Source organism: Amblyomma maculatum, chromosome 10 (assembly GCF_055883805.1).
Source record: "Amblyomma maculatum isolate TAMU_Amacu chromosome 10, ASM5588380v1, whole genome shotgun sequence".
Taxonomy (NCBI): domain Eukaryota; kingdom Metazoa; phylum Arthropoda; class Arachnida; order Ixodida; family Ixodidae; genus Amblyomma; species Amblyomma maculatum.
This window is the reverse complement of record NC_139353.1, coordinates 37,621,193-37,647,736: the sequence shown is the minus strand read 5'-3', so window position 1 is coordinate 37,647,736 and position 26,544 is coordinate 37,621,193. Positions and strand designations below refer to the sequence as shown.

The 26,544-nt window shown below is 42.5% G+C and overlaps 1 protein-coding gene across 3 annotated transcripts; it reads left to right on the top strand.

Annotated features, from left to right (window-relative positions):
• Positions 1–4,923: 4,923 nt before the first annotated feature.
• Positions 4,924–25,867, top strand: LOC146176191 (uncharacterized). Of its 3 annotated transcripts, XR_014701504.1 has the most exons (4): positions 4,926–5,942; positions 8,228–8,291; positions 11,964–12,097; positions 25,679–25,867. XR_014701504.1 is itself a non-coding variant. In XM_084582514.1 (3 exons), the coding sequence occupies exons 1-3, from the start codon at positions 5,679–5,681 to the stop codon at positions 9,731–9,733; spliced, it is 384 nt and encodes a 127-aa protein (XP_084438640.1). In that variant the 5' UTR covers positions 4,924–5,678; the 3' UTR covers positions 9,734–9,940. The 3 variants fall into 3 exon arrangements, 2 of the variants coding, with proteins under 2 accessions (XP_084438640.1, XP_084438639.1); XM_084582514.1 differs by lacking the exons at positions 11,964–12,097; positions 25,679–25,867 and adding an exon at positions 9,678–9,940 and having other exon boundaries at positions 4,924–5,942; XM_084582513.1 differs by lacking the exon at positions 11,964–12,097 and having other exon boundaries at positions 5,398–5,942.
• Positions 25,868–26,544: the final 677 nt, after the last annotated feature.

Below are 26,544 nucleotides of genomic sequence, written 5' to 3'. Positions count from 1 at the left end.
AGTTAATACGTGCAATGCTATGATTTGGTAACAACTTTACTGGATTAAGTGAGTGATGAGCATTTTGCATTTTGGAGGTGCTAAAATTCTTCAAAAACAAAGTCAATCTTGTTTTAAACAATACTCTGATGCCTCCAGGTTCTTTAGCTTTTGCAAGTCAATTCACAGTTTCATCTCACGCTCATAAGTTTTTGAAAAGTTCGTTTAAAGGCAGGTTGTCTCACACCAATACAGTCAGAATGGCTCTGGATATTATCACAAAACACAAGTCCGGCTACATAAAACAGGAATCTAACTTTCTTAAGTGAAGGGGGTTCTGAACACATACAGAGCATGAACAAACAGCAACTTTAATGATAGATGAAATGCAACTTGAAGCAAATTTTGATCGCAAAGCTGGCTTGGCTGCTATTTAGTTGTGAAGTCCTGCGAAAGCCGTCCACATATTCATGCTCCAGGGGTTCTTCAAACAGACGTACACATTCTACCTGTGGCACAACTTGATGCTAAGGTGCTGCATGACTTTCTTTGGAAGCTTATTATTGACCTGGAGGCATCTGCTTTTTGAATTAGAGCATTGATATCAGACAATAACTTCATAAATAGGAAAGCTATGTGAATCTTTGCTTAGCCTGCAAGGCAATAGCATTGTGTACCAGCATCCTGCCAATCCCTCCCGCCCCCAATTTCTTCTAGTAGACCTAATTTACTTGCTTAAGTGTAGTTTTGTTTAGCTAAGTGTATGAGCTTCATTTTGCAGGCACTACTTCAAAATATCTATGGCATATTTATTGCTGGGTACAAGTAAAGAGAAAGCAGCAGCTGGTATTTAGCCACAGTTAGAAGCACCCTGTACCCTGTAGAGTATAATGACAATGTTATTTACAACATCCTCAAGAAAACAGTAACCAGCTTTAACTTTAGAGTAGTTAAATGCACCTTAATACAAAACAGCAAGACACTGAAAATATTCTGTTAGCAGCTAGCAGCAAAGTTTTGCCATCTCTGCACTCCCACGTTTATTAACAGTAGCTGCGTCTTAAAAATTGTGGGCCATACTGAGTGACATTTCATCATTATCTTGTCAGAGTGCACTGTACAAAGCATATGCTCACTATGATGGCTCAGTGCTTACGGGGCTTGATATAAACCCAAAGACGAATGCAATCCTAGCCACAGTGGTTGCTTTTCAATGGAGGTGAAAAGCATGGTGCCTGTCTACTGTACAATTCCACTGCACATTTAAAAAAAAAAACGCAGATGATTGAAATTGCCATAACCATCAAGAGGGTTTCTAGTTGGGCTAGTTGGTGACTGACATGTTCAAACATTGTTGTGCTTAAGAACAACTGACGTAACGAATGATGTGAAACACAAAAGTGCAAACTATCAACTGAAATTTTATTGCGATGAACATACATATATAGCATTACACGTAACAACATCACAAAAATCGACAAGTCAGCAAAGTAGCTATTGTCTCAAGGGTGAATGTGATATCTCCTTCACAAAAAAAAGAAGAAAAAAACATTTGTCTCCTTTTCTTTATTTTCCCAAGAATTCCCTTTCTTCTTTTGATAGAGGGACCGAAGGGTCGCTTACACATGTCCCATTCCCGGATTCGATACAGTGGGCCTCCCACAGTTCCCTTGTTAGCTTGTCTTTAGATTTCAGAAGAACTGCCGTCTCATTGAAAAATGGTGCACAATCTTTGCATCTAGCTCAGTGTGGCACCAGATTTCCAGATACACTAATTTGGTTACAGTTGTACCTGTGCTCTCTGAGCCTTTCGTTAAGGCATCTTCCCATTTGCCCCACATATGCACGACCGCATGAGAGCGTGCATATTTTTTTTTTTTTTTTTTGTGGAGGAGATATCACGTACACCCTTGAGACGATAGCTACTTTGCTGACTTGTCGATTTTTGTGATGTTGGTATGTGTAATGCTATATATGTGTCTTCATCGCAATAAAATTTCAGTTGATAGTTTGCGTTCTTGTCTTTCGTGTCGTTCTTTACGTCAGTGTTTCTTAAGAGCAATGATGTTTGAACATTGCCATAACCCATCATGGCAGCATCTCTCATAGACTAAGTCACTTTGGGATGTTAAACCCTATAAGCCAAACTGAGAGTACAAGCAAAGTATTAAATCTTAATCCCGCTCAATAAGGTTTGGCAAATCACATACATATATGCTGTGTCATCAGCTGGAAATTCAATGAGAAGGCATGATGCTGCAATATCATTCAATTTCAATATTGATAGAGCAGTCAGAAGAGACAAAAAGCACTCAGTAATGTGCATTCGCAGCCTGTGTGTACTACCAATGCAAACCAGTTTCTTACAAAGAAAAATAGTACTAGTACCATCAAAATGATGGCCTCTGCTGACAGACTAGGTGTGCAGTTGGCATGACCAAGAAGACATGCTCCATCAATATGTGTGTAGCTGTAGCAGTCAGTGGATTAGCCAGCATGGCATTAATGAGGTCTTTCACTTATCTCTCAAAGGAATGAAGTGTTGAGCTACAGCTGTTGTAGCATTACCAGCTTCTCCACCACCTTATTTGGCACCCATTTTGCACCAGTTATCATTTTAATGAGCCTGCCACTCCCATTCTCAAAAACAAAAACACTATGTCCCCACAGATATCCAAAGTTTCTAATAGCTGTTACGAGGTGAAGCAATTGATGCCGATTGAATTCATCATTTGCCGGTTATAGAGTCTTCATCCAACAAACTCCTGTAGCAAGTGACCTGCACCACAGAAATGAACAAATAAAGCATGTATTAGCACTGGCAAAACATTCTGTGCAATAAGCAAAACAATTGCAAAGGCAGGAAAGTTGGGTTTGTTCAGCCTGTTGTGATAGGATCTGCTGTATTTGACTGGGTGCCCATTTTATTTTCCTGGGGAATATTATTCATTTTAGCTATATGCTAAAATATGACTATAAATCATACATTGGCATCTTCATGCACAATCTCACACATGGATTCTGGTTAGTTCAATTGTTCAACAAATATCAAATTTGATACTCTGCATGGCTTAACAAATTTTTTATCCCTATTAAAATGAAGTGATACCTTGTTAACTGAAATCACGCCTTGTAAAATGCACTGCATTATTTAATGTGCAATATCCACAATGGTAGACGTATACCAGTTAACAGCTCCGTGTCATTTCAACCCCCTGGGGTTCTTCAAAGTGCACCGGTGTCATGCAGTACACGAGTGCCTTGCTTTTCATCTCCAATGAAAAGCAGCAGTCATGTCCTGTGTTTGAACTTGCATCCTTGGGCACAGCGATCAAGTGCCCTAACCACTGATCCTTTGCAGAGGGGCAAATCCACCAAGAGTGCAAGCTCAACTGTTACTTAGTATTTGAACAGCTACTATTATTATGTTGTGACATATTATGTTGTGACATCCAGCAATTGCTTTGTCTAAGGAATGTGTAAATGACAATATTTACAGCTCTCATTTAGTTTAATTGAAGCCAGTGATTGCAATCCCTGTACATTTTGAAATATGTCGTATGTATCTTTCTTATTAATCTCTTTTATGTCATGCATAATTGTTAGAAAAGTGTGAACTATTAAAATATTGAACAACATAGCTGAATAAAATTTTTCAACTTACCAGTATGCTGCAGCTGTTCTTCACTCAACTCTTCTAAAAGTAGTATGAATACTGCATCCACAAGCAGCATGAAATGCTTTAAATTCGGTTAGGGAAGGATGCCTGAATAGCACAGCACAGTATAAAATAGGAGCCACATCTCGCCACCGGTTGGTAGTGGCATGTACATCTCAGGTCAATAATGTGTCAGAGCATATACTACAATGATAACAGAGTTGTATAAAACAGTGTTGTTTACATATATGTATATGAACTTCAACTTGTATTATATTTGCTCCCTTGCCTTGTTTAATTCAGACAGATGTGAAAATATTGCGAGAAAATTTCACATCAAAAGTTGAGAAATAAATTATTGTAAATTTGACAATTTTTGACCATGCCACCCCCCCCCCCCCCCCATCATGTCTTGCATTTCACTAGTAGGAAAATGGTCACCCAGAAGTGCACTCATTTTTTTTTTATTATTATTCAAAGGCTTGCCATGTGGCATAGAATGAGGCTGTCTTCTTAAAGGAAGTCATGCAGTCTATTTTCTTCAAGAAACCGGAGCAAGCTCCTGCTCTTAATATTGTCCATTAGCCACACGTGTAAATGTTCCTCCCTCGTAGCCGACAGTCCAACTTCTTGTAGTTGTCTTATTCTTGACGGCTGCATTCCTGGGCACGTCCATAAAAGTTGGCGAAGACCCACCTCGGCAGTTGGCCTTGTACACTTAGGGCATGTACTCTGCACTGCGTCCTCTTCAGAGCCCCGTCGGCATGTCACCGATGGGGTGAGGGCCCTAATCCTTGTAAGGGACACCTCTCTCGTTATGTTATGAGAGAGGGATTAAGTATAGTAACAGGACGTATAGTAACTGCATACTTTGTTTTCCTGAGTTAATGCTGAATGCAATGAGACAAAATCGAAGTAGGAGCATTTAATGTGATGGTCATATATTTGCAGAGGAAACCTATGGTAAAAAATGTGTGCTAATATAATCGGGCATACAGGGCTTGATATGGCTTCAAACTTTCATTTTTGTGCAGCTGTATGAATCAAGTCATATATCAAGTGGCAGTCTGCAAGTCGGACTTGAACATAGCAGCATTGCATGCAAATAAAGCTATATATTAAAGGCATGAAACGCGACAACTCTTCGTCTCCGCGCCTCGTTACAGTTTGCGCCATTCTGTGACCATGCTGGGGACCAACCTTTCGATTTTAGCTGTGATGGTATTGGACTGTGCATTTAATGCAGGGATACTGAACTTAACATATGCTGGGGCACTTAGATTTACTGCAAAATTACGCTGGTAACGACGTTGGATCGACGTACTGTGCTGCTACAGTAGTACGTGGTTATTTATCATTAGATATCAAAAAGGAAGGAAAAGATGTTTGCTATCCCCTGCAGCACCTGGCTGAGGCGGCGAAAATAAAAGGATAGTGAGGAAGCGGTAGAGGAGATCAAAGAAGAGCGACAGAGAGAAAGGACAGGGTAGGCAAAAATAAGAAAATAGAGATATATACACTATATATGGTATAATATACAGTAGAATCGCGACCGCGCCTTTCGTAGTAATGTGGTGGTCACAAAAAAAAAAAAAAATTAATAGCACAAAATTTGCATCACGTGATATAATAATACCGCGGTAGTATGTATGCTGCTATGAATGCACATGTTAATGAGCAACACGTCCTCCACCAAAGCGCATAGAAAATGGGGTAATGTGAACGCGCGGTTATGTTAACCTCCGTGATTATGAGAGTGTATATTTGTTTCCTTTGGCCATATGACCACGGTGGACATCAGTAATAAAATGATAATTTTCTTTACTTTAAATAGCAGCAAGTGCTTCCTATCTGTTAAAACTACATGACAAATATCTGACCTAACCGGTTTTCCTGTCTGAAGACGATAATTTACTAGCAGACGATATCACGTCGCAAAACGAACGAAGCCAGAGCCATCCAAAGCTTTAGGCATTCCTGTAGCCAAGAGAGTCTGGGAGGCTGCGTTAATGGCGGTGTTTGTGCGCGGTCATGGTGTGCGATGCTCTTGTTGTACGCAAGTATTCATTGTTTCATATCTGCCAGTCACTGCCTGCAGGCAGTTTGTCGCGTGGCATGGAAGCTCCACAATAGCCTATGCGGTATGCGACGACAGGGGAAAGTTTTCGTGAACGTATCGCCTGTGAAAGCATACAAGCCACAGACTACAAAGAATGCTGCGAAAGGCAGGCTTACTGGTGTTGGCATGCCAGGAGATGACCGCAAGAGAAGAAATTTTATCATGGAAATGGTGAAGAATTGGCAGGTAAGTGCTGTAACTATGTTTGCATGAGCGTACCTTTTCCCTATTCCTGTTTCTTATTGCAATGGCAGTAGGGCTAGCAGTAGCAGTCACAGCAGTTGCGCGTCACTAGAGAAACAAAACTTTATTGTCGGAAGCTGAGTTACTGGGTTCCCTAGTGGAAGAGCCAAGTAGCCGTCAGCTGGTGGCTAGCTGTTTACGGCGCCTAGTTGTATGTATCGGGACGCACGTTACGTAGCACTGGGGGGCAAGTGGCCGTCAGCTGGTGGCTTGCGGCGACTTTTTCAGAGCGGTGAGCACGGCTCCCAGTTGTATGTACCTATCAGGGTTTGTGCTAAGGCAGCAGTAGGGGGGGGGGGGGGGGAGGTTGGAGTCTCCAACAATTTACAGCCCACGGCATCATCAGATGTGCCACCAGCTTTGCATTTGATGCGGCCATCTTCAGTGAATAGAGGCTTTGTCTGTGTACATTCATATTTCATGGCTTTAATATTTAAATTGCCTGCACACCTCAAAGGGCAGTGAGACATTTCCAGTAATGCTGAGGATGACGCTTAAATCAGTTGCGCAAATTCAAGCAAGGTATGAAACTATTGCAAAGATGCATTCAAAAGACGTATTGCTTCATTGCTTCAAAGAGTACAGCCTGATTCACTCCTGTGAATGCGTTCCGAAGTTGCGTCCTGCGAGGGAAAATCAAGAGGTTCACATTCCAAAAAAAAAAAAAAAAAGCACCTAGCACGCAGGTGATAAATTCCCATTTTAGTTTTTGATCAATTCCATTTGGCATGCATGGGTTCAAGTCATTGAAAAAAAAACAACAGCAGCAGGATTGGCTGAAAATACATTTTATCCGTGTTGCGTCAACAGACGCTTTGGCAAGAAAAAAGGAAATTCGTGTCCCATAGATGTAAATACCTCAGTATTTTTTCCTAGTGACAATGAAGCAAAAAAAAAAAAAAAGGAATGGTGCACTTGTAAATTTCGCTGACCTTCCTGTGCTCCACTGTAACCTGGCGCTGACAATCCATGCAGCCGATAGTAATGCAATATTATAAATAATTCAAAGGGATGTAAGCTCTCAATAAGTGTGCTCATGCGCGTTAATCTGACTGAAAACTAAGCCGACAGGCGAGAGCACAGTGAGCTGCTTCCAGGGACGTTACTCTTGATGGTGAGTTTTTGAGAAAAGAACAGCAGTGAAAACATTGCAAACTCTATTATGTACGAACATCGATAGGCTCCGATCGGAACGAGCTTTCACTGCTCAGCTAATGCGCACGATAGTTACTTTTTTCAATCGATGTTTTGTGTGAGTGCCTGCCACCGCCAGCACCGCGTCGCATCGTTGCCGCCGTTGCTTGTAGCCAGCGAATGCCAAATCTTTGGTGAACCTTCAAAGTAGTTTCGAGGGCGTGCTCGGGTGAAATGTGCCGAGCACACCCGCCGCGTCAGGCTCGTGAATGCCAAGAGCTTCCATCCATATTTTTTTCACTCATTCTGAGAGTGAAATATATGAAAAGATATTTTTCCACTGCCTTCGCTGCTCGATTAGCATGGTGCTGCCTAGTTTTCGTTCTCATGGCAGCGCAGAATTCAGCAAGATATCACCTGCGAGAAACCAGCTGTTTAGGCAAGAGTTTGCATGTGCATAGAGGGTAGCTATACTTGCCAAAGCCATTTATGTAGAGAGACGCAAAGTTCCCCAAGGCAGAATAGCCAGAGCCTGTAGCAATGATTACTTTTTTGTAATACTTTGGAGTACTTTGACGAAAGCAAGCATGCTGGTTTTGTAGATACTATAGAAAATACAAAAATATGACAGAACATATATTTACTTATGAGCCCTTTTAGCTGTGAATTTATTGTTCGTCCAATCATCAAACCCCTACCCAATGATAACACATCCGCTGCCAAAAACGGCCATTGTGTGCCAGCACCCTCAGTGGCCCAAACTCATTTTTCGGGAGCAACTTAAAGCATTAAACGCTGGATAATACACAAAACAACCACCAGTTATAGTGTCACTATCTACGTAACCAAGAGGCAGAACAATGTGCTTAACAAGCATTTTGAAGCTCTTTTAAGGCTTTCTCTTTGCTGTAAACAATGTTTTTCATTGTAGCTTGCATGCAAGGAGTTGTCAAATGTGGGTCACTTGTAAAAAGTGTTTGGCAGTGATGCAGTGCAGTGCATGACGTAAGCTTGCAAACATCAGCTTCTTGTTAATTACCTATAACGAGGTTGCAAACTCTACTTGAATTGTTTCTGTTTGCATGTGTTCACAGAGAATATTGAATTGGAATTGGATACCCACCTTGCACATGGCGGAAGGGCAGGGAGAAGCAAGAGGTAAGTGCACTGAGGATTGAAACCCCTGTGTTTATCTCTGAATATTGCCTTCTGCTTTTGCTGTTATGTAAGAAGTGGTACCTGCAGCAGTCCCAAAGTGAGCTGCTTGGCAGCTGGCTTAGCCATGATGTTGTACAGCTGGAATACCTCTTTTGAAGGGCTTTTGGGGCCCCAGTGTTGAGTTTTACCTGTCTCTAAAGATTAGAAAAACATTGTTACAGGATGGGAAGCTAGTGAAGAAAGAGCATGACCAATGGTGATGGGATGGGATGTTTTTTAATAATGGGAGCAGGCCTGGAGCAAGTGCTTATGCCTGTGCCACAGCTCGCTTCATCTTCATTGTCCTTAGCAATATTTAGTGTCGAAAAGAAATTGAAGATGTTGGTTACTTTCCTAAACTTTACTTGCTGCTCATTAATTAGATGTCTGCACATACTCTAACAGTGAGACGCCTTGTGACAAGGCCAATGTTGGGAGCATGGCCAATCCTTCCCTTAAAGCATACCAATTTTCATGCTTCGGGTTGCTTCTTATTGGTCGTCAAGAATGTGCTTCTAGGTTCTTGTTGCACTACTGGCACCCCGCTGACTAATTGGCATGGTCAGGCGCGTCTCATGCACTTACCCGGGAGCTTTTATGCAATTATGATTATGCTTGCCTTCAGCACTTTTAACCGCATCTTATTAAAAGGCCATATTAGGAAAATAAAACAACAAATGCAGTGCTGTAAACAGCGCATTTCTGAAATGGTAATTTACTGTCTCCTTACATTTTAAGGGCCAGGTGAGAACTGTGGTCTCGATTTAGTACTTGGGATCTATATACAAGCAGAAACCATAAGTTAGTGTAACGTTGAGAACAATAGGAAATTCTCTGAACATTGCACCCACATTCCTTTCCCCGCTCTCCCCTTCCGGTTGGTCTGTTTTGTCTGTTGTATTCTGTTGTATAAGACCCCCGAAAAATATTTCTGGCTAGGCCACTGGTACCAAGAATACTGTCACCAACTTGCCCAAGCTTCCTTATCTGCTAATTTGATTCAAATGTCGCAAAAAGCAGTTGTGCCTCTATGAGCCACCACACTCCATGCGTATCAATATGAATGGACACTGCCACAGTTCTCATGAATGTAGTTTTGCAATAGAGCTACATATTAAATGATCTACCAACAAGGAAAATGGTTGGTATTTTTATTGCATCAGTTAAGGGGTCGTCACCAAACATACAGCACCTTAGAGAATTCGGCACCAGGTGTTTGCATAAGTGATAACTCATGGACAGATGCAATTGATATCTTGAGCAATTATGAGCAATACCCACACAGCTAGTTTTCTATATTTTGTTTTTATCTACAATATTACCCTGATTCATTGGTATTGTGTATAGGTGCTCCCCAGTGCATGCTCAAGTTTGCAACATCTTGTCTGCCTGTGCAAATATAAAGAAGCAGCGACGTGCAGACTGGAACTTTTTGTAATGAATGCGTTGCATGCGGCAGTGTATTTATGCTAATACACAGTACCGAAGATGTGCATTATCACAATGGTGTGCAAGTGGCCGAGCAAGGGAACAATAGGCACCTGCTCGCACTGGTGAGTCAGCAGAATGCCACTGCTGCAACAGTGCCTTGCAGCATGCCCCTGGCAATCAATAAGTAGCTACTCAGTGACAGAAAAAAAGCATGCTTGTTGGTAACGAAGGACATGCATGGTCCTAGAGCCAGTCTCGTCACCTGGTGTGTTACCATGAGTGTGTGCATGATATGCTGCTGTGGAGTGGTCCAGTAAATTTTGTCCTTGATGGCAGACTTCTGTCCATAACACTTAAAAAGCCAGAAGGTAGACATGGACAGTATCTTTGTACATAGTGTAGGCACATGAAGTAAACATTCCACTGCATATTTTGTGCACAGTCTGCTACGCATAAGCATAGGGCATTTCCTTCACTTCCTTTTATTACATGTTTATATAGCTTGTGGTCATGGAAGTAAAAATATCATTACCAAGAGTATTTTCTTTTGCATTGCACGGCCAAATAAACCAACAGAAATAGGAAATGAGAGCTTCACTTCTTAATTCCAGTGTTGTAAATAGCGGCTAGTGACTCTATTTGCTAAAAATGCATTCTTAGTGTGCCATTTGCATGGCTGATTTTTGGGGTGCTCAGCTCTTGATCTGAAGTTTTTCTAACTGCATTCAACTTTCTGGTTGGCTGTTAACTATTTGTATAACAATGTTCAAGTAACTGTGTTCTAGTGCTTCTTTTTGCACCCCAGGTTTTTATGTAACACCCCCTCACATAATACTCCAGTTGGAGCCTGTGAAATATGTGAGCAAAAAAAAATACAGTACACCCTCGTTAACACGAACTCGCTTATCTCGAAAAATCGGTTAAGTTAAAATTTTCCACGTTGCGCTTTCACCTCCCATAGGTACTATGTATTAACTCCCGTTTATCTCGAAGCATTTTTCGGGCATAATGCGGATATGTCGAAATTTTGACCGCAAAGATCGAAGACAGAGGTCATTACCGAAAAGTGATAGGGGCTCCAAGCGAGCACTTTGTTCTTATATTAAGTGCCGAACGCAGTCACGTTCAAAGAGCGAATACAAAACTCCCGCAGACGCAGCCGTTTTTCACCTTGTAAGCAATCACGTAAGCACCGATCGCACGCGGGGGCTGATGGGTCTTATTGGGCGTGGTTCGGTCAGCTGCCCTCCGCACGTACATACCGGCAAGAGCAATTTAGTGATTGTGTGGTTCTGTTTGGTCGCGCCATATTCACGAAGCGTTGACTGATTTTTGTTGACTGATTTTTGTTGTGTATGTGGTGTCTGCAACAAAGTTGAATGCACCAGCGGCGACCAATGGCTTATGCGATGCGTTTAGCAGCTAGAGGACGCTTTTGTCGGGCAGAATGCCAACGCGAAGCGGGCAAGCATTACTCAGTTCTTCCTTCAAAAATCAAAGTTTAGTTTTTCCTGAGAGTTCTTTTCCGTTTATTACAAAAGCTCCCTTAGTGCAGTGGAGCGTTGACAGGCGTGACGGGCCGAGGGCCGCCAAAGAATTCCGCTCGGCGCTGTCGCGCTCAGGTTCTGGGTTTGTAGAAAATTTTGCATATCACCCAGAAGCAGCTCGCTAGGCAGCCAATCACAGAAGGCTTTGGGCTGCTCAATTTCTGTCCTAGGTTTTGACCGATTTGAGCAAAGAACCTGCAGACGCTCACTTCGTCTGATCCGTGCATATATGAGCGCATCGAGACAATTTAGTAAAAGCTTGGTAGGGTAGTAAAGCAAAATAAATACGCTAGTGTGGGTAGATATTACTTTTCTAGTCATTGCTTCCATCGCAGTGTAGTAGCGCACCGCTGAGCTGTGACCTTTTTTTTTTTTTTTTTTTTTTAGACGCGATGCGTTACAAAAACATTCATCACCGTTTTACCATACGTCATGCTGTTTAGTGTTGAAAGCTGGATATAGCATAATTGTACTCCCCCTGACTGGCCCAATTGACCTTCATTTTCCCAGCTAGGGAACTGGAGATTGCGGACGCTTTATTAATGTGTGGAGCTTTCCACGGTAGCTAAGGAGTTCAGCTCGGCTCTGCTCTCCTTGTCCGAGTTTTTCTTCCTGTTTTGACATGTTAATAGTGTATATAAAACTTCTTTGCCAGCTCTACCTGCTGCTCCTCGTCCGATGTCTTGTCCGCCTGGTCACGCTACCCAGAAGCCTTGGCCCCGAACCTGATCGCATCAAGTGGATGGCTGCGGTGTAATGGTCTCCGCCTCCAGTCCTGACTCTGGTACAGTAAGTGCACGGTCCTTCTCTTGGAACATTGCCAGGTTTTACAACTTGTAGATATTTGTAAGCTTCGGCAAGTGAAGGGTGGCTTTAGAGGCAGATTGGTTTCCTTTAACCACATAGTGCAGGGACTTGCCATTGCTGCAGTAGTCATAGACTGAAAAAAGTTGCACAAACCGGAGCTGGTTTTATTCTTTGGGGAATTGGGCATTGACTGTGGGCCCATCCGCAGAAAATCGGAACTTATTAGGGCAATTGAAGACATCGGTGCGGACGCGGAGGAGATAACAGAATGTTGGGAGCTTATTCAAGAAGAGTTAAAGAAGGCTGAGGAACAGGAGAAGCTCAAAAAGAATCTTGAAGACGAATAGAATGAAAGGGGGATCGAGAAAAAAACAGCTTGATCTGCAGTTAGCACAGGCAGAACACACTGGGAGACAGACCAAGCTCCGTTGTGAGTCAGGAAGCATCAAGTGTTAAAATAAAAAAACCTCTTGCTAGGAGAAGACAGGGCTTTTTCTCGTAAAGTTTGAGTGGGCGTGTGAAAATGTTGAGTTATCATCCGAGTTTTGGCCCCAGAAACTGCTGACCATCCTCCCATGTGAGGCAGCCCAAGTGCTTGCTCGGCTGACAAAAGACAGAGCGGCCGTTTATGCTAAAACAAAGGCAGCGCTTCTCAAAAAGTTCCGCCTATCCCTCAGATGCGTTTTGCCGCCGTTTCAGGGAAACCAGGTAACATGGAATCAGTCATTTCCGTATTTCGCTTACAATCTGAAGGCAGACCTGACAGAATGGTAAAAGAGGAGAACAGGCTTTCGGAACTCATGACAAAGTATTAGAAGTGGTCTGCCTGGAACAATTCTATAGCTGTCTAGGAGCAGAAACGTGTGTGTGGGTGCAAGACAGGCCGGGAAAAAAAAGCTTAGAATGTGCAGCAGAGCTGGCCGAAGAATGTCATGCTAGGTGGGAAACAGAGTGATCGTGTTCTCGAGGAAACCCTAAACAAACTAAAAGTTTCTGCGAACCCAGACAGGAAACCTAGCAAGCGGCACCTTGGAGCGAGACGAAAGCCACAGGGCAGAGTCGAGTAACTACCCTAAAGTGACAGCCGACAAAGGGAAGGAAGCCGAGAGAAAAATCAGTCTGTGTCCTATGCAACGAGCCCGTTCACTTTGCCAACACATGCAGGAAGTTGAAGGTTTTGTTCTCTTTGGCAGATATGAAAAAAACATGCGCCTGCTAGAGCCATGCCTAAAAGATGCAGGTTAATGGGATGTGTTGTCGGGTTCTGAGAAATTCCGCGGCCATCATGGACGTAATCCACCCCACATACTTGAAGGCAGCTGGCTTAACGGGGGATTGTGCATGTATTAAATAGGTTCCCGTAGAGAATAGCACATGTGTGCCGGTCGCACGTGTCAGAATAGGCCCATTTGGCATGCTGGAAATCAAGGCAGCGGTATCAAGGAACCTGCGAGAGAAGTTTCCATACCTCTTTTCGAACAGGTCAGAGCAGATGCTGTAGGAGGAAGGTCGTAGCTTCGGTGACCGAGCCGTCTAAGCGCTCACTTGATTGAAAGCCCGCGAAATTGCAGCTGAACTAAGCCGAAAGAAGAATGAGCTTTCTCTCGTGATGGGCCAGGCAGTGGTGGCTCAGGTCAGTGACAGAGAGGACTTAGAAGGCAGGGAATCGGGCACCGTGTCCCCGAATGAATCAAGGGAGATAGCGTCTATTGTAGTGCAGCCACGTGTGGAACCTTTGTTAGCTCTGGCAAAAGTCGATAGACGATAGCAGCCGAGCCGTAAAAGACATGGTAAATGAAGATAAATACAAAAAACATTTGTGGCGAACATCCTTCCTCCCAAGCGTGGCACAGATTCACAAAGGCCAACCTAGAACGCCCCAAGCTAGGGTGGCTGCGGGAAAAAAAAAAAAAAAAAAAGCTGCGGGGAATTGAGCGGCCGAGAAGGATAGAATGAGTATGGGCGAAGAATAGGAATTAATGAACATACTGTAGGCATGAAGTGCACGTCATAGCCATCGTACAAAAATTTGAAACCGAAGCAGCAGTCTACGTATTCTAATTCTATAGGAAATCATTTGGGAGTAGAAAAGAGCAACTTAATAAGATGTGCGTGGTTCTTAAATGAACAATATTTATACAAATGGACGGTTGAATAGTCACAGTAATGGTGTGTTGTGCTAGAATTCTTTACAGCCGTGAGACCACAATAAATATTACTCATATTGCTCTTAGCTTTAAGCTCAGGCATTGACAACTCTATCCAAAGAACCGACTGGTAGTGACAGGTTGTTTACAGCTGTTGATGAAAACATAGGCCATCATGATATTATTGCAAGCATATTTGCTCCTTTTTGTACTTGTTTATTGCAAGCAAAACTTAATTTTGGTCCCTATTCCTAGGGACGCTGCACCTCTTACAACACCCACTGTTCAGTCGCTTTCATTTAAGGCACAAACGCGCCACTGCTGCTCGGTACCTTGGATGAGGTTTTCAATGGGGTTACCTCTGATATCTAGCAATTGCTGTAATATTTATACCAACTACTGCAGTGAAAAAAAAAGGTAACACTGCATCACTGTAACTGCTGCATGCACCTTTAAACGTGCCTTAATTTTATTTCCTATTCTTATAGACACATGACCTCTTGCTATTGCTTTGTTCAGTAAGCGATCATCTTTCATTGCTTCAATTTCTATCTCTCCAACCCTTTCTTGTTGCTCCGGGTGTGATCATTTGATTTCATTCTTCAAATCATACTGGTTTATCACATGTGAAGGATTTAGCCTATACATAGATGCTTTTTTTTTAGATGCGCATCGGGACTGTTTTCTACATAGAAATGAATCGATTGAGTTGTATGACTGGCGCGAAAACCGACAGTTTGGCACCCCCAAAAGATCTGTGTCCTGTGGTTGGAAGGGGAATAAAGAGGAGGATAATCAGCGGAAAAGCCTGCCTAACAAAAGGTAGCACTGCATCACTGTAACTGCTGCATGCACCTTTAAATGTGCCTTGTATTTGTTGCCTATTCTTATAGACGGTGGACCTCTTGCTATTGTTGCAGTAGGCAACCGCCTTTCATTGCTTTAATTCCTATCTCTCCACTACTTTCTTGTTGTTTTGGGTGTGTTCATTCGATTTTATTGTTCAAATCATATTTTATCACGGGTGAATGATTTCGCCTACACATGCATGCTTTCATTTTTTTTAGGTGCGCATCGAGAGTGTTGTCTACGTAGAAGTGGATCGATTGAGTTGTATCACTGATGCGGAAACCAACAGTTCGCTACCCCCAGAAGATTTGTATCCTTTGGTTAGAAGGGGAATAAAGAAGAGGATAATCAGTGGAAAAGCCTGCTTAAAAACTTACAAAGATGGTGCAAAAGCGAAATGCGGATCAGGGTGAGGGTCTGATTACTTCTGTTATCCCACTTGACTAGCTAGGTGATGTGACTGTATGTGAAGTACCTTAGTGTATTTTGTGGTATGCTCGCTGAAAATTGTGTATACACTAAATTTTTCCTCGTTCGATTATTTTGAGTGATGCACGAATTGGAATAAAACGGAGTCATCCACACATCTAATGCCCATAGACATTAGATGCGTGGATGAGCTCATTTATTGTGTTCCGATGTAAACATGCCATAGTTTGTCTAATATATTAACATGCTAAAGTCGACTTTTTTACTGTTAATGGAGTAATACATATGCTCTATATCATAGCATTATTTGCCTATAGTTTGTAACTGCTCTTTCTTAAATTGTATTCTACAGAGTATGCATGTGTCATCTCGTACGTCTGTTTAACTAGCGAAAAATTTGTCCCTTTTGTGATGTTGTTTCAGCTACAAATAACTAATGAGTTGTGACAATATAGGTGGCTTTAGGTATAACGCGTAGCGCAGAAATCTTTAATATATGCTATATTTTTATTCACCGCATTGCCTAAACGAGCCTGTTTAAAGAGACGAAATGAAAACAAATATGCATGTCTTCGGACAGGAACAGTAATTGTGGTGCCATCACCATTTTATTTTAAATAAATTTTCCAATGTCGTCGGCTAATGTCTCGACACAAAGGAAAGGCCCTTAGGTTTGCAAGATGCGGCGTAGTTTTCCCGAAAAAAAAAAAAAAGAAACACGCCTATCACTTAAGAAAACACAGTTTTTTGTCATCTCAAAAAGTTGCACGTTTGGAGGCCTGCTGCTTGCGCACTAATTTTTGTCTTCCATTGTTTTTTACTCACCAAATCAACGTAACTTTTATTTGTATAAGAAGTATTAAAAGCTTGTTTCATTAATTCAATTGATTTAGTAAAAAATCGTAAACTTTGCTTCAGGAACAACGCGCTACAAAAATGTTAATTTTCAACCTTACATACTGGCGTAATGCGTTATGTTATTTGCACTAAAACATTCTGTGTTTATTACGCAGGTTATACTGTTAATTTAAGGCAGAATCTGGAGCTCTATGCTGGTATGTGTGTTCTCCGTAACACCACCAAAATTATTATGATGAAAAGCGATTTGCTTATGATTATAATTATAAAAAATTACAATTACACAGTCTTGAAGCCATAGGTAGCGTAAGAGGGTTCTAGCACAGCTTTCGTCCTCGCTCTTGATCACGTTCTACGTGACGCTGGCAGTAACAAAGGACGTTCCACGTCCGCCGCTATGGTTGAGGGTGGCGCTGGTGAACAGTCTCAAGGTTCGTATACAGAAAACATAAATACCCAAGAAAGTAGCAGGGGGGACAGCGGCCGATGTAGCTCAGTTGGAAGAGCACCGGACGCGATATTCGGAGGTCGTGGGTTCGGTTCCCACCATCGGCCCATTGTTTTTGCTTCTACTTTGCATTTAATAACCTTTCCCCTAATCAGATTACATTAATAATTTCTGTGATTATCTAAGTAAACAATAAAAAAAAAGACGTAAAAGTGCCATCCTCAACGCTTTCCTCGGCCTCGCCGACTGTTGGCTTCTTTCCTTTATAAATTACGTTGATTTGGTGAGTAAAAAACAATGGATGACAAAAATTAGTGCGCAAGCAGCAGGCCTCCAAACGTGCAACTTTTTGAGATGACAAAAAACTGCTTTCTTAAGTGATAGGCGTGTTTTTTAAAGAGCAGTTACAAACTATAGTCAAATAATGCTATGATATAGAGCATATGTATTACTCCATTTAACAGTAAAAAAGTCGACTTTAGCATATTACTATATTCGACAAACTATGGCATGTTTACATCGAAACACAATAAATGAGCTCATCCATGCATCTAATGTCTATGGGCATTAGATGTGTGGATGACTTCGTTTTATTCCAATTCGTGCATCACTCAAAATAATCGAACAAGGAAAAATTTAGTGTATACACAATTTTCAGCGAGTATACCACAAAATACACTAAGGTACTTCATATACAGTCACATTACCTAGCAAGTGAAGTGGGATAACAGAAGTAATCTGACCCTCACCCTGATCAGCATTTCGCTTTTGCACCATCTTTGTAAGTTTTTAAGCAGGCTTTTCCACTGATTATCTTCTTCTTTATTCCCCTTCTAACCACAAGATACAAATCTTCTGGAGGTAGCGAACTGTTTGTTTTCGCATCAGTGATACAACTCAATCGATCCAGTTCTACGTAGACAACACTCTCGATGCGCACCTAAAAAAAAATGTAAGCATGTATGTGTAGGTGAAATCATTCACCCGTGATAAAATATGATTTGAACAATAAAATCAAATGATCACACTCGAAACAACAAGAAAGTGGTGGAGAGATAAGAATTAAAGCAATGAAAGGCGGTTGCCTACTGCAACAATAGCAAGAGGTCCACCGTCTATAAGAATAGGCAATAAATATAAGGCACATTTAAAGTGCATGCAGCAGTTACAGTGATGCAGTGCTACCTTTTGTTAGGCAGGCTTTTCCGCTGATTATCCTCCTCTTTATTCCCCTTCCAACCACAGGACACAGATCTTTTGGGGGTGCCAAACTGTATGTTTTCGCGCCAGTCATACAACTCAATAGATTCATTTCTATGTAGAAAACACATCCGATGCGCATCTAAAAAAAAAAAAGCATCTATGTATAGGCTAAATCCTTCACATGTGATAAACCAATATGATTTGAAGAATGATATCAAATGATCACACCAGGAGCAACAAGAAAGTGGTAGAGAGATAGAAATTGAAGCAATGAAAGACGATTGCTTACTGAACAAAGCAATAGCAAGAGGTCATGTGTCTATAAGAATAGGAAATAAAATTAAGGCACGTTTAAAGGTGCATGCAGCAGTTACAGTGATGCAGTGTTGCCTTTTGTTTTCACTGCAGTAGTTGATATAAATATTACAGCAATTGCTAGGTATCAGAGGTAACCCCTTTGAAAACCTCATCCAAGGTACCGAGCAGCAGTGGCGCGTTTGTGCCTTAGATGAAAGCGACTGAACAGTGGGTGTTGTAAGAGGTGCAGCGTCCCTAGGAATAGGGACCAAATTTAAGTTTTGCTTGTAATAAACAAGTACAAAAAGGAGAAAATATGCTTGCAATAATATCATGATGGCCTATGTTTTCATCAAGAGCTGTAAACAACCTGTCACTGCCAGTCGGTTCTTTGGATAGAGTTGTCAATGCCAGAGCTTAAAGCAAAGAGCAATATGAGTAATATTTATTGCGGTCTCACGGCTGTAAAGAATTGTAGCACAACACTCAGTTACTGTGACTATTCAACCGTCCATTTGTATACATATTGTTCATTTAAGAACCATGCACATCTTATGAAGTTGCTGTTTTCTACTCCCAAATGATTTCCTATAGAATTAGAATACGTAGATTGCTGCTTCGGTTTCAAAATTTTTGTATGATGGCTATGACGTGCACTTCATGCCTACAGTATGTTCATTAATTCCTATTCTTCTCCCATACTCATTCTATCCTTCTCGGCCGCTCAATCCCCCGCAGCATTCTTATTTTTTTTTCCCGCAGCCACCCTAGCTTGGTGCGTTCTAGGTTGGCCTTTGTGAAGCTGTGCCACACTGGAGAGGAAGGGTGTTCACCACAAATGTTTTTTGTATTTATCTTCATTTTTACCATGTCTTTTACGGCTCGGCTGCTATCGTCTATCGACTTTTGCCAGAGCTAACAAAGGTTCCACACGTGGCTGCACTACAATAGACGCTATCTCCCTTGATTCATTCGGGGACATGGTGACCGATTCCCTGCCTTCTAAGTCCTCTCTGTCACTGACCTGAGCCACTTCGCCAGAACCTGACGCTACCTTGGTTTGCTACTGCCTGGCCCATCGCGAGAGAAAGCTCATTCTTCTTTCGGCTTAGTTCAGCTGCAATTTTGCGGGCTTTCAATCAAGTGAGCGCTTGGACGGCTCGGTCACCGAAGCTACGACCTTCCTCCTGCAGCATCTGTTCTGACCTGTTTGAAAAGAGGTACAGAAACTGCTCTCGCAGGTTCCGTGATACCACTGCCTCTATTTCCAGAATGCCAAATGGGCCTTATCTGACACGTGCGACCGGCACACATGCGCTACTCTTTACCGGAACCTGTTTAATACATGCACAATCCCCCGTTAAGTCAGCTGCCTTCACGTATGTGGGGTGGATTACGTCCATGATGGCCGCGGAATCTCTCAGAACCCTACAATGCTTCCCATTAACCTGCATCTTTTAGGTATGGCTCTAGCAGGCGCATGTTTTTTTCATCTGAGAACAAAAGAGAACACATGCAGGAGCATGTGTTGGCAAAGTGAACGGGCTCGTTGCATAGGACACAGACTGATTTTTCTCTCGGCTTCCTTCCCTTTGTCGGCTGTCACTTTAGGGTAGTTACTCGACTCTGCCCTGTGGCTTTCGTCTCGTTCCAAGGTGCCGCTTGCTAGGTTTCCTGTCTGGGTTCGCAGAAACTTTTAGTTTGCTTTAGGGTTTCCTCGAGAACGCGATCACTCTGTTTCCCACCTAGCATGACATTCTTCGGCCAGCTCTGCTGCACATTCTAAGCTTTTTTTTCCCGGCCTGTCTTGCACCCACACACACGTTTCTGCTCCTAGACAGCTATAGAATTGTTCCAGGCAGACCACTTCTAATACTTTGTCATGAGTTCCGAAAGCCTGTTCTCCTCTCTTACCATTCTGTCAGGTCTGCCTTGAGATTGTAAGCGAAATACGAAAACGACTGATTCCATGTTACCTGGTTTCCCTGAAACGGCGGCAAAACGCATCTGAGGGATAGGCGGAACTTTTTGAGAAGCGCTGCCTTTGTTTTAGCATAAACGGCCGCTCTGTCTTTTGTCAGCCGAGCAAGCACTTGGGCTGCCTCACATGGGAGGATGGTCAGCAATTTCTGGGGCCAAAACTCGGATGATAACTCAACATTTTCACACGCCCACTCAAACTTTACGAGAAAAAGCCCTGTCTTCTCCTAGCAAGAGGTTTTTTTATTTTAACACTTGATGCTTCCTGACTCACAACGGAGCTTGGTGTGTCTCCCAGTGTGTTCTGCCTGTGCTAACTGCAGATCAAGCTGTTTTTTTCTCGATCCCCCTTTCATTCTATTCGTCTTCAAGATTCTTTTTGAGCTTCTCCTGTTCCTCAGCCTTCTTTAACTCTTCTTGAATAAGCTCCCAACATTCTGTTATCTCCTCCGCGTCCGCACCGATGTCTTCAATTGCCCTAATAAGTTCCGATTTTCTGCGGATGGGCCCACAGTCAATGCCCAATTCCCCAAAGAATAAAACCAGCTCCGGTTTGTGCAACTTTTTTCAGTCTATGACTACTGCAGCAATGGCAAGTCCCTGCACTATGTGGTTAAAGGAAACCAATCTGCCTCTAAAGCCACCCTTCACTTGCCGAAGCTTACAAATATCTACAAGTTGTAAAACCTGGCAATGTTCCAAGAGAAGGACCGTGCACTTACTGTACCAGAGTCAGGACTGGAGGCGGAGACCATTACACCGCAGCCATCCACTTGATGCGATCAGGTTCGGGGCCAAGGCTTCTGGGTAGCGTGACCAGGCGGACAAGACATCGGACGAGGAGCAGCAGGTAGAGCTAGCAAAGAAGTTTTATATACACTATTAACATGTCAAAACAGGAAGAAAAACTCGGACAAGGAGAGCAGAGCCGAGCTGAACTCCTTAGCTACCTTGGAAAGCTCCACACATTAATAAAGCGTCCGCAATCTCCAGTTCCCTAGCTGGGAAAATGAAGGTCAATTGGGCCAGTCAGGGGGAGTACAATTATGCTATATCCAGCTTTCAACACTAAACAGCATGACGTATGGTAAAACGGTGATGAATGTTTTTGTAACGCATCGCGTGTAAAAAAAAAAAAAAAAAAAAAAAAAGGTCACAGCTCAGCGGTGCGCTACTACACTGCGATGGAAGTAATATCTACCCACACTAGCGTATTTATTTTGCTTTACTACCCTACCAAGCTTTTACTAAATTGTCTCGATGCGCTCATATATGCACGGATCAGACGAAGTGAGCGTCTGCAGGTTCTTTGCTCAAATCGGTCAAAACCTAGGACAGAAATTGAGCAGCCCAAAGCCTTCTGTGATTGGCTGCCTAGCGAGCTGCTTCTGGGTGATATGCAAAATTTTCTACAAACCCAGAACCTGAGCGCGACAGCGCCGAGCGGAATTCTTTGGCGGCCCTCGGCCCGTCACGCCCGTTAACGCTCCACTGCACTAAGGGAGCTTTTGTAATAAACGTGAAAGAACTCTCAGAAAACACTAAACTTTGATTTTTGAAGGAAGAACTGGGTAATGCTTGCCCGCTTCGCGTTGGCATTCTGCCCGACAAAAGCGTCCTCTAGCTGCTAAACGCATCGCATAAGCCGTTGGTCACTGCTTCTGCATTCAACTTTGTTGCGGACACCACATACACAACAAAAATCAGTCAACGCTTCGTGAATATGGCGAGACAAAACAGAACCACACAATCACTAAATTGCTCTTGCCCCGGTATGCACATGTGGAGGGCAGCTGACCGAACCACGCCCAATAAGACCCATCAGCCCCCGTGTGCGATCGGTGCTTACGTGACTGCTCACAGAAATTAATGGAATCTGATTAGGGGAAACATGATTAAACACAAAGTAGAAGAAAAAAACGTGGCGATGGTGGGAACCGAACCCACGACCTCGGAATATCGCGATTATCCAAGTAAACATTAAAAAAAAGACATAAAAGTGCCATCCCCAACGCTTTCCTCGGCCTCGCCGACTGGTGGCTTCTTTTCTTCATGTATTATAACGAGCACCCTGATTTCCCCTTAATTGATCTGCTTGTAGCGTACGGGGGTCTCGGTTCTGGCAGTCTTGAAGCCATAGGTAGCATAAGAGGGTTCTAGCACAGCTTTCGCCCTCGCTCTTGATTGATCACGTTCTACGTGACGCTGGCGGTAACAAAGGACGTTCCACGTCCGCCGCTATAGTTGAGGGTGGCACTGGTGAACACTCGCAAGGTTCGTATACAGACAACATAAATACCCAAGAAAGTAGCGGGGGGACAGCGGCCGATGTAGCTCAGTTGTAAGAGCACCGGACGCGATATACGGAGGTCGTGGGATCGGTTCCCACCATCAGCACGTTTTTTCTTCTACTTTGTGTTTAATTATCTTTCCCCTAATCAGATTACATTAATAATTTCTGTGATTATCCAAGTAAACGTTAAAAAAAAGACATAAAAGTACCATCCCCAACGCTTTCCTCGGCCTCGCCGACTGTTGGCTTCTTTCATGTATTATAACGAGCACCCTCATTTCCCCTTCAAATTTATAGTATTGTTAGTTATGGTCAAAGCTGAGGAATGGAATACAATATTAATAAACTTGATTGAATACTACTGCACCTAGCAATAAAAAAGTGCAGAACAGAGAAAAAGTTCAGTTCACTTGCGTTCTGTCATGAAATTGACAGAAATAGCGAATTCCATTTTAAGCTATATTCAGTCTTTGCCGACAAGCAGAAAAAGGGTTTATAAGCTCTGACAAGGCTTTAAATTTTACTTAAGGTAAAATGTAACTAAATTCAGCAAATACTAAATTGAAGATTTGATGCCTACTCCATAAGGTGGAGCCATATAGCACATCTATAGAATAAAAACAGGCATTTTTATGTTTCTAATATTTCATTTTGCAGAATTGAATATATTTACTGACTCGTATTAACAAAGTACTTCGCATTGTTTCCAGAGATTTTGATACAAATCGATGTTGCGGCAGTTTCTTTAATTCTAATCAGTTTTCCTTATTTTACCATTTTTTAAAATTTTGCCCGATTTCAATATAATATACAGAAGAAAAACATCTAGAGCTTGAAATTTTTTTTAGAAATAAAGAATGGAACTTAGATAATCTAGAGATAGTTTCAGTGCCACAATATTATTGGATCTTGCAAGAATGCAGGCTGAGTTTGGCCATTATCAGGACAAGCACTCGGTTTAATATTCAACGTTATATTTTTAAACAATATAACGCAACACATTTTAGTCTGTAATATTTTTGAGGCACTGAAGATTCTTGACCGGGATTTGAATGAAAATCGAAGATGATCCTTTTTTTATTTGCAGCAAATTTACCGTTTACTGCTGTTTTCGAATTTTGGGCAATTTTGATGAGTTGTGGAGAACACACCTAGCGGTCTGGAGCTACAAAAATTGCTTGGAATTAAGAACATGCATTAGGAAGTGAAAACATATTTAGTGCAACCAACCTAAGCATCATATTCCAGCATATAAGATTAAAAATGTATATTTCTGCAGCCCATTGCTCTTGAAGCAAAGTTGGCAATTTTTTAATAACTCAACTACAAAAACATAACGGTTTCTAATAGTGTTTGTAAATGTAAAACTGCATATATTTAGTGAGTAAAACATAGATGACAAAATAGTGGTATCCAAACTTGCAACGTTTTGAAATGGCAAAAACAGCGTTTAATTTCTACCTCTAAAGATATACCGTACAATTTTTTTTGTTTTCAAGGAAACTGCACCTTATCTTGCAAAGCTAAGGTTAATTCCTTTGTTTGTAGATATTTGCCCATCACATACAAAAATTTAATTGGAAACTAAAGATGGTCATGGGACCTCGATTATAATTCTTATCTAAGGCACCCATATATACGCTGTGGGAAAGCCACTATCAAGGGCTTATTTTTAAAATTACATATTTCGAACGGTTGTGCCATCTAAGAAAATTTGAAAGCTAGGCGCACCTTCAGTGTCTCCAGCCCTCACTTTCTGTTACAGCTGCACTTGCGAAGCTGAATTAATACGTTGAGTACTTTATTTTAGCCACATATATTGCGCTGTTACGTATCAATTTTAAAGAAAGGCCGCAATGACGCGATTCTCGTAGTATTTGTAAGTGAAATCTAAAGCTTACAAATCTACCCATTAATATGCTCTCATGCAGGTTTTATGCAAGGTACATTACACCTGCTGTGCCCGATAGCTTGAGACAAGGGTTAGAAATAAACCATTGGTGGCGCATTGCTGGCAGCCACTTCGCACAGCGCAGTAAATTTTTATTTTGTACATAAGAAAGTGAGGTTATTCGCTCCAAGTACTAAATATTCACTTTAGACAATAAACAGGACTTACAGAGTCGGTGAGCACATTCGGAAACCCGTTTCAATATTTGCGGTTAGAAACCTCATGTGTACCTTTTTTCCGTCTGCAGAAAAATTCAGGGTTATGTAGATACCGAAACCGTTACCAGCCCATTCGCGCACCTCAATTGCGCTACTCTCAACATGATTTTGAGTGGACGAAACAACCTGCCGCTATGATGGCTGGCCCCATGCATGAGTAAAGGTGATATGCGGGTAATGGTTGCTTCATGTCGGCCCTTTGGCGCACATGAAGGCGCGAGTTACAGTGAGCGTGTTGAACTTTGCAATGCGGATAATGACTACAAAGCGGTAAGGATATAAATGAGTGGAACATTATTTTTAAGCTGTAAAATACAAATACGGTCTTGTTGAATGGTTGTGCTGGCACGCACGAAGAAACCATAGGCAACTTATAGGTCTACCGCTACACAGGGCTGTCGAGCCAAGCCAAGGCCGCAATTGTATTGTCCGGCAATCTGATTTTGTATTTTCGTGGTCTCCTATTGTACTGGGGAACAAAATGCAGACGTGAGGGTTCTTTATCACAAATAATGAAATGTGGTTTGTGCCGGTACTCTTCACAGTAGCAGCACCATTTAATGTGTAAGTCATTAATCAGTAATTTAGGTAAATAATGTCAATTAAGGATTCCAAACAAAACCTTTTCTGTGGCGCTCAAGGTAGCTTTCAGCGATATATATGTATCTGATTTCCTTCCCCTGCCTCGGAAATGTCTTTTTTCCCCCTTGGATCAAATTTGCTTACACAAGCAGTATATGTGTAAAAATATATCCGATGACTACATCACCACTGATCCCACTGAAGGTCCTTATAATTGCTTGAGTGGCAGCCTTTTATCTCTCTAACAGGCTAGAAAATTCACATGAATACGGAATGAAGGCTGATATTTTCTTTCGCATATTTTCTAGGATGCCTGAGGAGAGGCAGCATGTACCTGAGTGACGTCCTCTCCAGGAAGACCGCGGCAGCAATCAAGCGATGGCTCGTAACAGTGAAGTAATGGGACGGCAGGCACAACGAGCAGGGAACCGTGACATCTTCAACTCAGCCTAGAAGCTGAATGCCAGAATAAATTGCTGTGAAGCCTCACAAACTTAGTAAGCTGTAAGTGCCATTTTTTATTAGGAGGGCTTTGAGCCTTTGGAATATTTAAGAAAGACCAATAAAAAGTGCTGTTTAAACCTACATTTGTCGATGTGCAGGCTTTTTTAAGCTACATGTACGTATGGGTTGCTTTTCACCTGCCCGGAGAACAGCATTGCTGATGCCACAAAGAGCCCGCTTGGAGGAGAAGATGCGCATCTCAAAATGCTGCCGCAGCACTAATTTTCAGCAACAATAGCACTGCAGACGTTTTAATGGGTAAACAATAGGCCATGGATGAGTAGATCACTAATTACACATGGATAGGCCACCGGGCAGTGTGTACTGCCGAAGTAGTTGGGCCATGTGTGGGTAAGCCATGGCCCATGCTTGACCCAAGCGCGGCAGTAGGCTGGCCAAGTCGGCAAGCCATGGCCCATGCAGGACCCTAGCGCGGCGGTAGGCTGGCCAAGTCGGCCATACTCGTCGGCCCGAGGTCGATTGCCGATGATCGGCCATTCTTAGGCCATTGTCAATCCCCGACCTCGGGCTGAGGTTGGTCGCCTAGGTTGGCCCGGTGAGTTTCAGTCGGCCATTTTGGCAAGGGCCGAGCGCGGGCCGACCATAGGCTTGCCGCTTGGGTAAGACCGAACTTGCCTGTAATTCCGGATATTTTTTCACTCCCCACCTT